At 34.9% G+C, this 17,478-nt stretch overlaps 1 protein-coding gene across 6 annotated transcripts in view; it reads right to left on the reverse strand.

Annotated features, from left to right (window-relative positions):
- Positions 1-17,478, reverse strand: part of ABI1 (abl interactor 1) — a 94,505-nt gene that overhangs the window by 50,017 nt on the left and 27,010 nt on the right. For all 6 annotated transcript variants that reach the window (XM_034402430.3, XM_034402429.3, XM_034402427.3 and 3 more), the window contains exon 2: positions 10,886-11,053. In XM_034402430.3, the coding sequence (XP_034258321.1) occupies positions 10,886-11,053 (168 nt within the window). The remainder of the gene's footprint in view (positions 1-10,885; positions 11,054-17,478) is intronic.

The following is a 17,478-nucleotide window of genomic DNA, read 5'->3' on the forward strand; positions in this document are numbered from 1 at the left end:
CTGGTGAATAAAGTCCAATTTTGTAATAGTGCTTTGGCCAAGATTTCTTATTGACTGACTAGTCTAGCACATCTAGTGCTGGAACATAAAAAATGCAAAAAAAAAAGGAGGGGGGCTTACTTTACAAAAATATTTACAAAAGTCTTGCAAAACTCCACGACCCATTTTTCTAAAATTACAATTGGCTTGCCTACTTAAAAAAAAAAGGATTACAAAATTTCCATAATAAATTTTGAAATATTTCCAATGATGAATTTTTTATAGATTGGGAGAATTAGGTAAAGTTTTGAGAACCCAGTATGGTAAAAGAAAATCAGATCCCTTTGTGCATTAAAAAAAAAAATCAATACTACAGATTATATATGCTATCCGTGCCCAGGGAATTAATCATGCTGGCAAAACTTTAATTTTAATGTATTCTAGACACATAATAAGAAGAGAGTCCAAGCTGTGAAAAATATTTTAAATCAAATCTTTACTTTCATCACAGACTAGCACATAAAATATTTTAAAGATTGGTATTTTTATACCAGCAGGCATCCTTCCTCAGAAAAAAAAAATCTGAATTTTCACACAATTTTTCAAGCAGCTTTGTGTTCCCATAAATCAGATTCATCCATAGGCAAATCGTTAGTCATCATCTGACCAGAATACCAATTCTATCAACACTGCTTCTCTTTTTTCACTTGAGCTTCTCATCATATTCTTTATTTTAGCTCCTTCCTGTTTCTACTTTTTTTGTTTCGTTGGCCGTTTCCTTCTTTTTTTCAACAAAACAAGAGCTTAAGGAAGGCCTAGAACAACTTGTGTTTGTCTTCTGGCAGTCATGACTAGAATACTAAAACTCTACGGAAGCCCATGTCTGATGTTTGAGACAAAGATAGCTGCAAAACGAAAGGCTTTTCTAGCAACTGGGATTTTGTCACTATTTCACAATGAGAACAGAACACTGTGTTTATGTTCTGTAAGTAATAGTTTGCATGCCAAAAAGCCACAGACAACTGTTGTACAAAAACATATGTGCAACTTGTAAAAGAAAGTAGCAGGTGGCAGTAGAAGACATCTACTCAAAGCAGAAGGGAACACCTAAAAATAGAGTCAAGATGGCAATATCGTTTAAAAAAAATATTGAATGAAAACTGAGGCACATGAACTTTAAGATCCTTGATGATAAGAAGAGTCCTATCAAGTAAATGTCCATATTTTGGGCAATTTTATATTTATACATAAACATTGGTTAAAGAGTAAGATTAATTAGGGCACTAATTGTAGAAAGATATTGTGTATATAATGGTCCAACAGCATACATTGCAATATAAACCAATGTCACCATATCATTGTTAATGGTAGTATTTTTAAATAAAATATAACTCCTAGCAAGAAAAATGTAACCTATGCCAAGTGCAAGATAAATCAAGTAGCATTGGCCTGTTGAAATAAAAGCATATCATGTCTAAGGAGAATTAAAAACAAACAAACATAAAGTCTATTTCCTTTGTCACGCAACATCACAGAAAAGTCTTAGAAAAATCTATTGCAATGCAAAATAAAACACTGCAAACCAATTTTTGAAACAAAGGATATTTTAACCTAATAAAATCTATTCAAAATTAAGAAAAGGCAATTATATATCCATCCATTTATTTATAGTTTTTGAATTTATATTGGAATAAAGTGCAAAGCATTGAAACAGCATAATAAACCAGGATCTCCTGATAAAGTTCATTCTAGTGCTTCTTCTAGTTGCAATCCAAGTGATTGTAAAATCTGTCTCTAATGCTGCAGGTAGGTTTTCAGACTGAGATGTTTTGCCAGTGGCACATAATGCAATATTAACAAGGCACATAAATAATGCCCTATATCATTAGACAGAAGGGAAGTCTAAAATGTACGCTTCACTGTTTGTCTCCTTTTAAACCATCTTGTCCTACAATCTCTTTCTACCTTAGCTAAAAACAAAGACCAAAAAACAGAGATCAACGTGCAGTGAGTATTTGTTTTTCTGTTTGTAACTTACTTCTCTATAAAATTGATGTACAAATTCCACATCAACAGTCAACACAACAAAAATCTTTTCATATCTTTATGTGAATACCTGTGTCTCTTGTGATAGCAATATATATTTGGTGCAGGTGCTTTTTCAGAAAGTAAATTTGATGCAAATAATTTGTTGCATACATTGATTTAAGCAAAAATGGTGTACATCATATATCTGTTATGCTCATGGTTCAAAAAAGAGACACAGATAATTGTGTTTAATAATAAAAATCTGAGTTGGGCCACAATTAGACTGGAAAATGGCCATTGAGCCTAAAGCAGCCATTTGCTTTTTAAGATGCTTATACATGGTAATCATCAGAAGGACACTTCTATAAACTGGCCTCATTCTGTCAATTCCCTTAAATTTGCATTTTATAAGCTCTCACCATGCCTTTGTTTCTGGCATATTATGAGTAAAGACACATACAAATCAGGAACATTGGCACACAGTCAAGGCTATTTAAACAGTTTATATATACAATAAAGTCTTTTATAGATCTTGCCAAGGTAACCGAAAACTTCCGCTGTAGTAGCATCTTTCAAAAAAAAAATATATCATATTGGAAAAAGTCCAAAGAATAAGGAGGGAATTTATTCATTAACATATCTAAGCATATATTCTTAAATAAATTTGACCCAGAGTAAGTAAGTTTCCTTCAGATAACTTGGATTACAGATCTCACAATACTACGATGGCTGAAGATGTTCCTCAATAAGGGCAAAACACCTAGAAACGTTAACTCCCAGACTTCTGAAATAACATGTCTATTTGCCTCCAAACTTCCTACACATTTTTCTTAAAAGGTGTTAATTAAATTTCAACCAATTTTGCTCTGCAGCTTTTAATATATCTGTAAAAAAAGTGAGCCGTTCACAATCTTCTTATACTGGTTCCAGAGAATTTCCAAAATGACTTGTAGGATAGTAGCATCACTCCTTTGTGTTAATGAAGTAATATTCTCATAACCAGCAGGATCCAAAAAGCGTCTTTGGTATTTTTTATATTATTAGTTACTTCCACTGGATTTCTTTCTAATATATTGATATACTGCAGATAATAGATCTTAACTCCACAGAGATATTAGGATCTTAGCTTAAAGACTGTACTTTACTGACAGAACAGAATGTTCTCTGTTGTCCCCAAGCTTGAGTATTTATTTTTGTGTGAACTGTTATTACTGCACATATTAAGAAATGGTTCCCACAATATCTTTTTTACTTACAAAGCTAAACCAGATATGTAAATTGGACACAATTTAAAATGAAATCCATTTGGGCTCTCTATATATGAACAGGGCTTAATGCTTTTTGCAAGTCTAACAGCAAATCTCTGGGAAAACAGAGATATCGTAACAGAGAAAAGGACCCCCCATATTCTATCCCATGGAACAAAAGTGCATGAATGACACTGTCTTGAATGGGATGCTCCTTTCCATTTTTTAAAATTGTCTAGTAGAATAAAATATATATTTCCCCTACAAACTTCTACAAGTTGAATCAAGCCATAGAATGATATGCATTATATTCAAAATTGCTTGTTAAATTGAAAAGTAATATACCAATATCAATAAACATCTATTTGCTTTGGAGTAATACTGTAACTAGCAAAATCCAAGATCTTACTCTTAACATGATCCTAACAAAAAATATAATCCACATAAATATAGGGTTAAATTGCTCAAAACTTTCATTTTTATGAAGTATCGATGTCCTGCAGAAATATAATTTTGTTCCTAGGCAAAAGGTAGTAAAAAGAATATTGTTTTTAAATAACGTACATAAACTGTAGCCTAATATTGCAGATAACTTTATTTCTATGATGCGGGAAATGGAAAATCTGTTCATATGAAAAATCAATTTCAAAAGAAAACATACAGTACTTTTAGTGCCATTAATATCTTGCTTGCTTTTATGGAATAAAAATTTATTTCTCAACTGCACTCAGTATTGATTAATATAAAGTGGAGAAACAAAATCAGTATTATAAATCAAAGGATCAAAAAGACATAATTACACCAGAGACTTCCTAAAACTCATTAAATAGTTGAGAGCAAAGTCACCCATGTGAATGCATTCTCGTTTAGAAGAGCCATTCTTTTCTCAATGAATGAGCTACTTATCCTTCAGTGTCAAGGCTCTAAGTCCATTGTTTTCTCTTAATCGTGTCACATCAGTGATTAGCATGCTGCCAAAGCAGCATCCCCTTGGCAAACACAGTTTTAGCCATGTCCATTTTATGTCTTCCGTTTTCAGAACTGAAATTTATAACATAGAGATGTCAAACACGCGACCTGCGGGGCAGATGCGTCACATGCTGGCCACCCCCATCCTCATTTTAGCAAAGGGGGGGGAAGTCACGATATGTCATGTGATAACAATGTGATTACGTGTGTTTGACACCCCTGATATAACAGATTCAGAACAGAAGTACAGGTAGTCCTCGACTTATGACCAAAATTGAGCCCAAAATTTATGTTGTTAAGTGAGACATTTTTAAAGCGAGTTTTAAACCACCAGGTTACTAACATAACAAGTGCAATGATTCACTTAATTGTGGCAAGAAAAATCGTAAAATGGGACAACCATTTTACGACTTTACTTGCCACAGTTGTTAAGTGAACCATTGCAATTGTTAAGTTAGTAATCTGGTTGTTAAGTGAATCTGGCTTCCCCATTGACTTTCCTTGTCAGAAGATTGCAAAATGTGATCAAATGACTCTGGGACACTGCAACCGTCATAAATATGAACCAGTTGCTAAGATCCGAATTTTGATCACGTGACCACGGGAATGCTGCAAGTGTGAAAAACGGTCATAAGTCAGTTTTTTCAGTGTTGTTGTAATTTTGAACGGTCATTAAATGTTGTACGTCGAGGACTATCTGTATACAAATTCAGTGTTGCACTAATGAAAAGTCAACTGTGATTTCCATTTCGTTTCAGCTTTTATCAGCTTGAAGAAAAAGACCATAAAATAACTTCTTGCTTTTGAGTATCAATAAATCTACTTCCTGGATTTGCTAGTCATTGTACTGCAATGGATGGAACTTAAAAGAGTTGAAATAAATGCCTCAGTAAGTAGCAGGATCTAATCTTTGGCTTCTCTCAGAAGGCTGGCCTTGATTCATATTTCCATTAGAAAACCCCAGAGCTGTCAAGCAGGTTTAAAAAGCAGAAAACATCCCAGAAGCAAATCTATGTTATTGCCAAGGAAGTAGACATATCTAAATAGCCACCAGGAATTGAACTAAAATGGATCTTTATCATGCCTAGATTTTAAATAATAGATAGGCATTTACACCTATTGATTTATCAGATTACAAAACTGAGAATGTGTCACACCTTCCTCATTAAGTGCTTATGATGGAAATGGAAAAACAGATACAGCATAATTTAAGTAACTGTTTTCTCAATTTTAAAAAAAATGGTCATAGCCCAATTTATTTATGAAGTTGCACTTTATGAAATGCTATATAATTGTAAGTATTAAAATATTACTCCTGTCCAAGTCTCACTGCAAAATCTTATTAAACTTCAATGTGCATTATAATTGATGCAAAGGTCTATATTTCAAATATGGATTCTAGGACTGATGCTGATTAGAAAAAAAAATAAACAATATTAGACTCCGCGTAAATGATTCCCAGGGACCATCATGAGGGTATCTGAAAACAACCATGATACTAACATCAAAATAAAAGCAAAATTGTTTTACAAAGAGCACATTTTTGCAAGAGCATCAAATCTTGCAGGAATTTGGCATCCTTTTACAAAGTTTTAAATTTTGTTATTTATTGCAGACACATTATTTTAATTTTAAATTTTGCTTTAATGTAATGTTGGAGTCCTGTTGGGACACTTATTGGATTTTTAAATCCTGGATGACGTGACAGTCCTTAAAATTTTTTAATTATAATGTACTTATATAGAAGTACATGACAGATACTACCAAGTAGATTTCAGAATAAGCCAAATGAAATCTGATTTCAGATTTACTGAATGCTAATGCTAGGGTAAATATAAAAGAAACTCTTATTCAAAAGCAGCTTTTGATTGTATAAATATTATACACACACCTACAATAAAGCAATGCCGACTTATAAATTGTTTGGAGGCAAAGAAAGGGAATAAGCTCTTTGGAACTGGCTTTGCCTACTGAATATCAGGCAGTTTTCTAATAGTAAATTTGTCCAACCTCGATTTAAAGAGTTTCAGCTGCAATTGATGTTTCCAGATGATGATCTTTAAATTTAAATGATCAGTACTTGGAGAAAAGAAAATTCTTGTTCAAAAATAGCAAGCTGCAGAACAGCCTCTTGAAAAATATCAATGAAAATATAAAATAACAGCTTTTGCCTTCCAAATCATAGGCACTTGAAAGCAATTATTCATTTCTTGACAATAGATCATAAGCAAGTACTTTCAAATAATATAATGCCACAATACACAAGCACTGGTACTTTGGGATACAGGGCTCCTGAATGGGTAATTAAAACCTCTTTGCTTTGGAGAAGGCATGGAAAGTGAAACAGAAAGGAAACTCCTTTCCTTGAAAACTCTGAATACTTAGAATCAAACAACTTCCAAGCATGTAAAAAATGCTTCCCTTTTATACTGGCTTTCAGTAACTGGAGAAAGGAAAACCATATAGATACCACCACTTTCACAATGGGATGAATTGTCCTCATTTAATTCTTTGCAAACATGCAGAATGTAAAGGTTGTGATCTTCAAATAATTGCTCAATTCCAGTGAAATAAAAATGATTACAAGTTTAGGTTCAAAATATTGCAGGCGGTAGGAGTAGATATACAGGTAACCCTTGAGTTACGACCACGATTGAGCCCAAAATTTATGTTGCTAAGTGAAACATTTATTAAGTCAGTTTACCCCATTTTACGACTTTTCTTGACACAGTTGTTAAGTGAATTGTTGCATTTGTTAAGTAAGTAACACAGTTGTTAAATGAATCTGGATTTCCCATTAACTTTGCTTGTCAGAAGGTCACAAAAGGAGATCATATTACCCCAGTTTGTGACTGCAATGGTCATGAATATGAACTAGTTGCCAAGCATCTGAATTTTATCATGTGACTATGGAAAGCTGCAATGGTCATAAGTGAAAAATGGTCAGAAGCCATTTTTTCAGTGCCATTGCAACTTTGAATGGTCACTAAATGAACTATTGTTAAGTCGAGGACTACCTGTAGTCAATTGCCAAAGAAAATTAATCATTTAAATGTATGCGTTAAATGGCTTGCATTGTTTTTTTGCTCATGGATTTTTCTCCAAAGGAGTCCTATACATTTACCACAGAATCTCTACATATTATTTAAAGTTCAGGAGAACTAATTGAGAGGGGGGAAAGGGGAGATTTATTTATTATTCAGGCAGGGTTCAAAATACGAAGAATTCTGAAACAAGGCTTATTTTTAAGTACAATGGTACCTTGGTACTTAATTACTTTGAAACTTGTTGAATTTGGTACTCAGCACATTTTGCATTGAACATTTTAATTCGAACTCATAGTTTGTTTGGTATTCAATGCACAAGCTAGAACTTCTCAATGTCAGCTGCCTTGTGGCTTAACACATTATTCCTTATGGGAAAAAATTGTTTGGTATTCACCGTTTTTGGTACTCATCACGCCTTTCTGAACCAATTAACGATGAGTACCGAGATACCACTGTATCAGGAATTTGTCTAAGGCATTGTGTCATTAGTGATTTATGGCTTCCTAGAGCATCATCAAATCATTATTGTACCAAGAAAACTTCAATAAGAATAGGCTTAAAAATAATGACAAAAATGTTGCCAAAAGTCATTTTAAAACACTAAGTGAGAAAATGGCCCAAATCTTGAAGTTATACTGGGCTGTTGGCTAGCTATCATATTTCTAAGAAATTCTAACCAGGATCTAAAGCAAACTTAACAAACTGTTTTATATTCTAGTACTAATTTTCATTTATTTGCCTGAATAAACTAAAAAAATTATGGCTTAAAAATACAAATGTCACTTAAGGGATCATATGTAGAGAGCCATAAGAGGCCAATTAACACATCATTCCAATTGACCCCAGTTCCCTAGTCAAATTGGCATCTGCTTTTATAGTAATCATTGTCCAAGAACGAGGCAGATGTGAGACACTTTTGAAATCCTCCTAGAAGAGGACACAAACTTGTAGCGATTGTCAAATGTGGGGGGAAGGAACTCCAGAAGAATCCCTTTTTCCATGCAGAAGTTGGAGACTGCAAAGTCAGATAAAGACTCTTCTCAAATACCTGTTCAAAATGGTATTGAAGCATTGCCAACCTCGATAGAGGATTGACAAGGTGTGCCATTCCAGGACAGCACTTGGAAAAGACAAACAGTTATGTAATTGTGACAGAATTAACTACCAAGTAGCTTCCTTCTGATTGTCAAAAGGTATCACAACCCCCAGTATAGGGTGCAGCAGAAGTTATCAAGTTGCTTCTCCATGAGTGAAAGCAAGGTTATAATTTATATGAAGACTTCAAGGGTTTCTGGGAAAAGTTTGAGATTTTTAGTCTTCCATCCTTCAGACTTAGACACTCACCACAGTGGCCTTAATGGATTACAGTGTATAAAATAATGATGTGCCAATACGTTGCACTCCACAAATGACCAGTTATTTTGGGGGGGGGGAGCAATCTTAACATATCTCCCATCCATGTTGTCCTTATATAATTTGATACTTTGATCATTTTCATTTTAGAGTGAGGTTGGTCTGGTGGTTAAGGCACTAGGCTGGAAAGCAAGAAGCCATAAGTTCAAGTCCCATCGTAGCCATGAAACCCAGCTGTGAGACCTTGGGCCTGTCACAAACTCTCACAAAGTTGTTGTGAGAAAAAATGGAAGAATGTGTGTTTGATCTGTGCACTGTCTCAACTTATATATATATATAAAGTTTAAAATGTCTGACCACAGAACTGCGAATGAGACTTTTTAAATTCTAAATAAAATACCATCTTAATCCATTCAAAAAATAACTGGCAATATTTGATATTGGAAATCATTATGGGCCTTTTAAAGAAACTCTGTTGCTCAATTTCTATTGCATGTAGGCCCTATATAAATAGACGGCAGAGGAAATTATGTTTGATCTTAAGATTGATCAATGAACAGTGGTTAATGTTCTGAGAGAATAACAATAATTTCTGATAAGAAGAAACTACACAGCAGGGAGAAAAAGAAGTTGCAGGCATTTTTGTTTTCCTGTGTACATTGCAGAATTTAAAACATTCCACTTCAACAGTAATAAAATAAGATGGCAAAAAAACAACCAAGTATGTGTTCATAAATAGCATTTCCTTTTCATACATTACTGTGGTTAATTAGAAGTGAAATCACTCAACTGATAAGAATTGTGTTTTAGTGCCTTGAGAAGTATTACTAACAATTTAGTTTTTTTAATGTTGAAAATGATAGCACATAACTAAAACTGAATTTAAAAGTTAATTTTATAAAGAAACCTGAAGAGGATAACAAATTTAAATTAATTTCCAAAAGTTCTGATAAAAAAGCATTTACAGTCTCAGTAAATGTTCCCCTACTACGTTACAAAGCAAGAATTATTTATCTTTTTTTTAAAAAAATAACCCAGGGGACTTGAATGTTTCTGTACATAATACAGTCTTCATATCAAGCCAAAAACTTATCAAAACAAATGGCTGTGCTTTTTGTACTTAGATTATGGTTTAATTTGTATTAATAAGGCAATACAATATTAAATAACAGACTTAAAAGTTTAAGCAATCTACTTCCCTAAACATGTTAATATCCTTATGGCATGATTTAAAAATCATTTTTAAAAAATTCCTATGTTTTAAAACAAAACAAATAGAAAAATACTTTAATAATAAAATATACAGATAGTCCTTGGTTAACAACCACTCGTTCAACAATTATTTAATGTTACAATGGCACTGAACAAATAAAACGTATAACTGGTCCTTGAACTTCTGACCATCCCAGCATCCTACATTCACATGATTATAATCTGTGTGCTTGGCAAACAGCTCTCGCTTGACCTATTTACAAGCACCTGGGGTCTAGTATACATTGACTTTGGTTGTTGGGAACCTGCATGATTGCAAGGAGAGCCTCATTTAACAACCTTGAACTAGGCTTAACAATGGCAATGGAGATTGCAGAGATTGTCAAGGTGCAGTCATGTGATGTCACGCTTTAAAAGTGCATCTTTCAACCATAGGAATTCCAGCTCCAGTAACTGCCGTTAACTAAGGATTACCTATACATATAGCCTAGGATTCGTCTCTTGAGTTCTTGGTGTTTCTGAACTTGATTGTCTTCTTGCAAATATTTCATTACCAGGTTGGGTAATATTATCAGTGATGATGTTGCATTACTCAGCGAACATTAAGAAGCCAACTTAAACTATTTTGTTCAATTGCTAGTATTTAAAATATAATTTACTTAATGCACATTAAAACAATATAAATTTTATAAAAGTTGCTTTTTTCAAACCCAGGTACATATTACAGTTATCTATTATTTCCATCTGAACTAATATGATTGACCAAGTAGGAATATTTTAAAGACACAATGGCCATGCTATGCAGTTAATCACATCACGAAATTGGTGAAATCAGGAGAAAAAAGAAGCTAAATACTGCAGCTGAAGAATAGTTTATCTCAAATTTTAAGTCAGTGAAGCTTATGTCACAGATACATGTCTGGTCTCCCAAGGCCTGAAGATCATGTCGTAAATTGAGATATTTATAGACAACATCCTGAAGTAAACCATTACCCAGTTTGTGGAGGAAGAAAATATCCATAACAACTTAATTCCATGGCAAATAATTACCTGTGAAATATGATTAATGGAGGATTCCATTCTCCGGAGTTGGGAGGCTTGAATATCCAATAGTTGGAGCACATTGTTGGCCAATGCATTGATCTGGTAAGCAACACTGGCTAAAGATTGGGTTGTGTATGCTTTGGTCTCTTCTAATGCTTTTCTTTTGTCTGGAGCCTAAAGAATGAGACAAGAAAATGAAAAGGTTTTTTGTTTTTTGTTTTTTTTTAAGATTCAGAGAGATCAAACACAAAGTCACCACAAATTAATCAATTACTGATTGTGCTGAAGTGAGATACGAATAAATAGCTAGGCGCGTATAATATTTTTAAAACGTTTTGGTGACTCCAAAGAAAGTTCCCCATAATTGTGTCCTATAGAAATACTTTACAATTCTCTTCACAAGGAATGGAATGTATGAAAACACATGCTAATATTTTTGGAGGCGTATGTTCCAATCAGACAATTCAGAAATAGGAAAAGTCTCCTGTAGAATAGTGCACACCCAGGTAGACAAACTGGTTATTCAAATGGGAATAAGAAAAAAAAAACAAGCAATACTGTATGCAGTTTTGGTTGATTATTACAGAAGAATTTTAAAGACTTTTTTACACAAGCTGGTTAAATTCTTACTATTTCACAGGAGCTTATGAATTTCAATACAAATAAAAGTCTATTCAAGGTACAACTACAGGTAGATCTCAGATTAGTACTGCAATAAATGATATAAACATAAAGCACAACTTGACATTACCGCATTATTTACCAACCACAATCCAGGGCAGTCCTGATTACTACTGTAACTCAAGACATAAAGGTAATTAAGCAGCAAGAGGTAGGACTTCCACATAAGGAGGGCAGTTGCCAGGGGAGGTTCTGGGAGAGCCAACACAGGCCACATGCAAATTAGAGGGCCACGACAGGCTACAAGTTGTAGGAGGCCGTAGTTCCGGGTTGGTGAACCTTTTCAGCACCAAGCGCCGAAACAGGAGCGCAGGTGCATGTAAGAGGGAGCACCAAAAACTGGAACACCAGCTTCCTGGTGCACATGCGCATGGGAGGACCGGAAGCTGGAAGAGCAGTTCCCCAACTTGCATGCGCGCACCGGGAAGCTTAGCTTGCAGTTTCCAGTGTGTGCATGTGTGCTGGTCAGCTGGTCTTCTGGTGCGCAAAGATCAGCTGGCAGGCGCACATGTGCGTGCCAGAAACCAGAAGCTCAGCTTCCCAGTGCATGCATGCGCACCAGGGAGCTGCTCTTCTGGTTTCTGCCGCTCCTACACGCGCAAAGACCAGCTGGCTGGCATGTATGTGCACCCCGGAACACGGAAGAGCAACAGGCAATGGTTGACGTGACCGGAGAGATGGCTCTGCATGCTACTTCTGGCACACGTGCCATAGGTTCGCTATCATGGCCCTAGGTCCTAGGAAGACCAGTGGAGGTTGTGCCTGGCAGGTGAGTGCTAAATGGCCACTAGACCCAATAGCTCTAAAAAGTTATTAGGAAATACAAGCAAAGTTTTCTCCGCATTATGTTTGCTTTGTAAAGCTATAGAATAGAGTGTTCAAAAGAAGGAACCTCAAACTGGCCACTAGTTACTTTTTCAAAATCTTGTTCAAATTCCAAACTAGAAACCTTCTGATGTAGCCAATGAGCTAGGAAATAATTAATCTGGATCAAATTATCAAGCTAACCCTTGCCATATTCCAATATCCTGGTCTAAAAGTAAGATTTGCTTGTTCCCATAAGTGATAGGAGAGCAAACATTACCTCCTCTCCTTATCTACATGCAATAAAGTTTTTCTTAGTGTTTTGTGGAAAGAAAATAAACTCTACGGTGTGCAATGGGTGCAATTATCCCAAATAACCTGAGGGTTTTAAGAGATTTAAGATAACAAGTCTCAACCTTTTATGACTTGTGGGCACATGTTTCAAGGTTAAAATGTTTCAGTTATGAAATGCTCCATTCCATGACACCAAAAGTATTTCAACGTTGTTCCCACCTTATCAGATGAGTTATATACTAAAAAAAACCTCCACAAGATTATTTGATTGAAAAGCAGAATATTTCTAGTAAGATTAGGACATGGGGTTGGAATATTTCAACCTTGTAACGTTTAGCACACTTCTAACTTCAAAAACAAAGTGGCGTGCAGCACCCAATATCTTTGTAAAAAAAAATCTGCCAAGAAAGAGGTTTTTTGATTCAGCATCCTTGAAAACATCAGTAATGGAAGGTGGTGATTTGCTTTGCAGTTTTGTCACTTTCACTTTTTTAAATTCAAAGTTTTTAGTTTTTTGTTTAAAGCAAAATGATAGAGCATGGAACCTGGTAGGCCCAAAGAGGTCTCTGAACAACATTGAACAAATTTTTGTCTTGGCATTTCTAATTTATATAATTGTACAGATAATTTGGTATATTTGAATTTTAGACCTTTATAATCATGTTTGGGCTTCACTTAACATATAAGCTTAGCTGCATTGCTTTTTACTGCTTTATTTGTTGATTAATCTGGTTATATTTTACATCTTTGTTCTGTTTATTTACTGTTCCTTTGAAAACTTTTTTTTCAAAGCAATTCTCTATATAAACAAAAGTCTAGGAATCTCTGCAGGAATTGGGAAACTAGCAGAATGATAAATTTACCAGCTCGCACAAACTTCTTTAAAGGCGAAGCTGGGGATAAAATAAGTGTACCAGTTTACAAGGGAGAAGACAACAGGAGATGCTTTCAAAAGATATGGATTATTAGTAATTGCTGTAAATTCTGATTTTTATGGAGCAACTAATGACTCCATAAACATATTGACAAAATGATGTCAGTTTATGTCCTCTGAACAATCATCATTGCTTTTATTTTATAGTATAGGATTAGACAACATGGCATCCACTTAACATTGTGGACTAAAACATCTGGGTGGAGACGTTTATGGCAGCAGCAGACCAAACCACTTGGAAAGTACCAGACCATCTCAAGAAGAATAGTTCTAAGAGCTGTGGTGGCGTAGTGGTTAGAATGCAGTACTGCAGACTACTTCTGCCAACAGTTTGGCAGTTCGAATCTCACCAGCTCAAGGTTGACTCAGCCTTCCATCCTTCCGAGGTGGGTAAAATGAGGACCCAAATTGTTGGGGGCAATAGGCTGACTCTGTAAATTGCTTAGAGAGAGCTATAAAGCCCTGTGTAACAGTATATAAGTCTATGTGCTATTGCTATTTGCTTTTGAAGAGGTTTCTTTTGTCTTTTTAATCCCAATTATACAAAGTGATTTATGGATATCTTTGAAAATCCAACTGGTTAATTCATGCTGATTAAAAAAGCTCATGTCATACTAGAGACGAAAGAAAATTACAACATTTCTTTTTATCAAATAATCCATAGTGGCTGAAAACACATTAAAAACTAACTAAAGGACAATATGTTATTATCGAAAGGAGTAGAGATTTTCTTTGTGTTTTACTTCCAATACTGTTATGAGATTTCCAACTTCAATGTATGCCGGAAGAGATAAAATTTAATTTCTCCCAACCACAATTATCAAAGCAAGAGATTGTGGGAAGAGAACCATGTTAGTCTATGGTAGCAAAAAAATGAGAAAATGTCTGGTGGCTTTTTTTAGAATAACACCTTTTATTAAAAGGCATAATCTGTTGTGAACTAGGTCTTTTAATAAAATGCACTAATATGAAAAGGTCTTACCAGATCCTGATTCAAAACCAGAGACATAATTGCTTTGGACAATGAATTTTAAGGGCCACTGAAGAGGAAGGAACTACTAGGAAGACCCTGTAAGTGTACAGTACTACAAAACAAAAGGGAATTAATCACAGATATATTTGCCTATAAAATTACAGGAAGAGTAATTACTGAGAACAAGAAAGGACAAAGGGAAGCTTTAAGAAGAGTCAGTTTAGGAACAATCAAACATGAAGAAAAAGAAACGCAATTGAAAAATTATTATTCTTTTAATAAAAATAAGGAAGCTATAATAAGTCAAACAAAATCTAAGAAAAACAAGTAGAAAAGGCTAATGATGGTTATATTCCTCCCAGACATTTTCCATGGTGATGCCAACCTCAAAATGCAAAGATACAGCTTTACTTTTGTTCATTCCGCCCAAATATAAAATAAAAATAAAACCATCAGGAAGTGAGAAAGGAAGTGCTGGCAGGATGATGATCAGGACAGCCGCAATTACTCATTGCTGGGAAACAGAGCTGAAGTAATTGCGACGGGACATCTTGGACTTCTCTGTTGTATAAATTTTGGGCAATCATTTACATAAATCTCATTAAGAAATACATTCTTCTTGTGAAAATTCCTTCCTTCCTTCCTTTTTCTTTCTTTCTTTCTTTCTTTCTTTCTCTCTTTCTTTCTTTCTTTCTCCCTTCCTTCCTTCCTTTCCTTTTCTGTATATTTCTCACTGACATGTGGATCCTCCATATGTCAAAGAAATCAAATGGGTACTTGCAAATGTTTTGCTGCTATGAATAAAATGGCACTATACCACTTGCCTTTTTTGACATATTAGCTGAAGTAGCCAAATATAAGTATTTCCAACTGTAGAGTTAGAGGGGCCTGGGAGAAACCTTGCCTTTTCCCACAGATATAAAATGCTGACTGAAGTTCCAGATCTTGTTTCTAAACCTTGGCCACTTAAGATATATGCACTTCAGCTCCCAGAATTCCTCCAGCTAACTGGCTACAGAATTCTGGGAGTTGAAGGCCACACATCTTAAAATAGTGATAAAGCTTCTTTAGTTTTGTACTTGCTTGGAATGCAGGAAGAAGACTAGGCTTACCTACCCATAGAAGTTTTCTATGTACCCATATACCCAGCAACCTGACATGCCTTTGCAGCTCAAAACTAGAGGAAGATATAGATCCACATAGGTTTTATCCTATGTCTGCCTTGTTTCAATCATAATTTCTTAAATAAACCACAAGAAGTTAGCTACATTATAAAAATAAGCATGGTTTACAAAAAAGACTGCCTAGCTTTCTCCAACATGTCAGTTTAAAAGTAAACAATCATACTGTGGTTGAGATGTTGAGTGAAACTAATCAGCATTGGTCAAACCACGCTAACTCACATCCATTAAAGAGGTCTGATGTAATACTGACCTATCTCATTGCATTCCTCATGAGAATTCTTCTTCCAGCACTACTTTGAATAAAATTGTAAGAAAAAAAAAGACAAACAGGCAATTCCTTGTTTCTAAACCACAGTGACTAACTTATTAATTTTCTCACACCATATTCCAAACAGTCTTCCACTGCGCAATATATTCTGCAGCCTTGTAGGAAATTTGTTAGAATACTGCCAAACTTACTGTTTCTGATATAATCCAATGCATATGTATCGAGAATTCAAGATATTTTTCATTTGTGTAATGTAGCATGTTTTTAACTAATATCTTATTTTACACTCTGAAGGGCCTCTTCAGGAGAGAGGAATATCAGACAGATAAGTATCTTCTGTCCCCTTGTTTATCTGAAGTAATTTCCTCTGTTCATTTCTGGAGAATCTAAAAGATTCTGCAGAAACATTTCTTATGCTCAAACTTTATGCAACTGGGTCAGTTTTTTCAGCCATCTAGTTTACTCTTATATTTATTCCTATTGAAAATAAATGCAATGGTATTTACTTATGCAGAAAGTCCTTCCTACTTTGAATTGCTTAGTGAAATGCAAATTTGACGACTTTAATGTTTACATATGACTTAAACAATCTGTATTTTGTTCACATTTTGCTTAATACAGGATGTCCTAACCTGCAAGTTGCTTCCAAAATAGGCAATAGTCAGCAGGCTCCCATTTAAGCAATTCTTTTCTGCTCCTGTAATTCACAACCCTTATTGCTTAAGCTTTCTGAGAAACCTACAGAATTTAATTTACATTTCCTGGTATTTCCAGTTTAGTTTCTTCAAAATTTGCTCTAGTCTTCTATTAGCATTTTCACACAGTTCAGTCCCAACAGAGGCATTCATCGAACATTATTTTAATATGTCCCAAGTTATTGGGCCATAGATGCCTCGGTTCTAGTATTTCAATATTTATCAAACACTGGAATTTAAAAGAAATGAATTAATTAAGACAGCTTAATCAGGCTGTACAACTCATAGAATGCAAATCATTAGCTTCATAAATTAAAAATAATCACAGGCCAAAAAGGAATAGCCTGTACACCGATCAGCAAAAGAGCAATAGTGAGGCCTGCAAGCCCTCAGGAGCTAATCTTTTGGGGTGACAGGATTGGAGGCCTCCCACTGTGGATTCATTTAGTATTAAAAAACACATCTGTGGGCTATATAAGGCTGCATTTATGTTGTACAGGCCTAATTTAAATTTTGCTGTATAGCAATACTTACAAATCCTGGAATGCAGATTCATGCCCATTGCTCATTTACTGTAAAGGAAGGCTGGAATTACTGTTAGAGGAAACTATTATAGAAACAAAAACAAAAAATGAATGCGTTCTCCATTTATTTTTCCTAATCTCCATGTGCTTCCTCTATTCCCCCCGTTTTCCCTTTCTGAAGGAAGCCCATCTAATGAGGCCAAGATGAAGGGCCTACTCTGTGATGTTGGCACATCATCCTT

Source organism: Pantherophis guttatus, chromosome 4 (genome assembly GCF_059756535.1).
Source record: "Pantherophis guttatus breed Tessera chromosome 4, ASM5975653v1, whole genome shotgun sequence".
In the NCBI taxonomy this organism is placed as follows: domain Eukaryota; kingdom Metazoa; phylum Chordata; class Lepidosauria; order Squamata; family Colubridae; genus Pantherophis; species Pantherophis guttatus.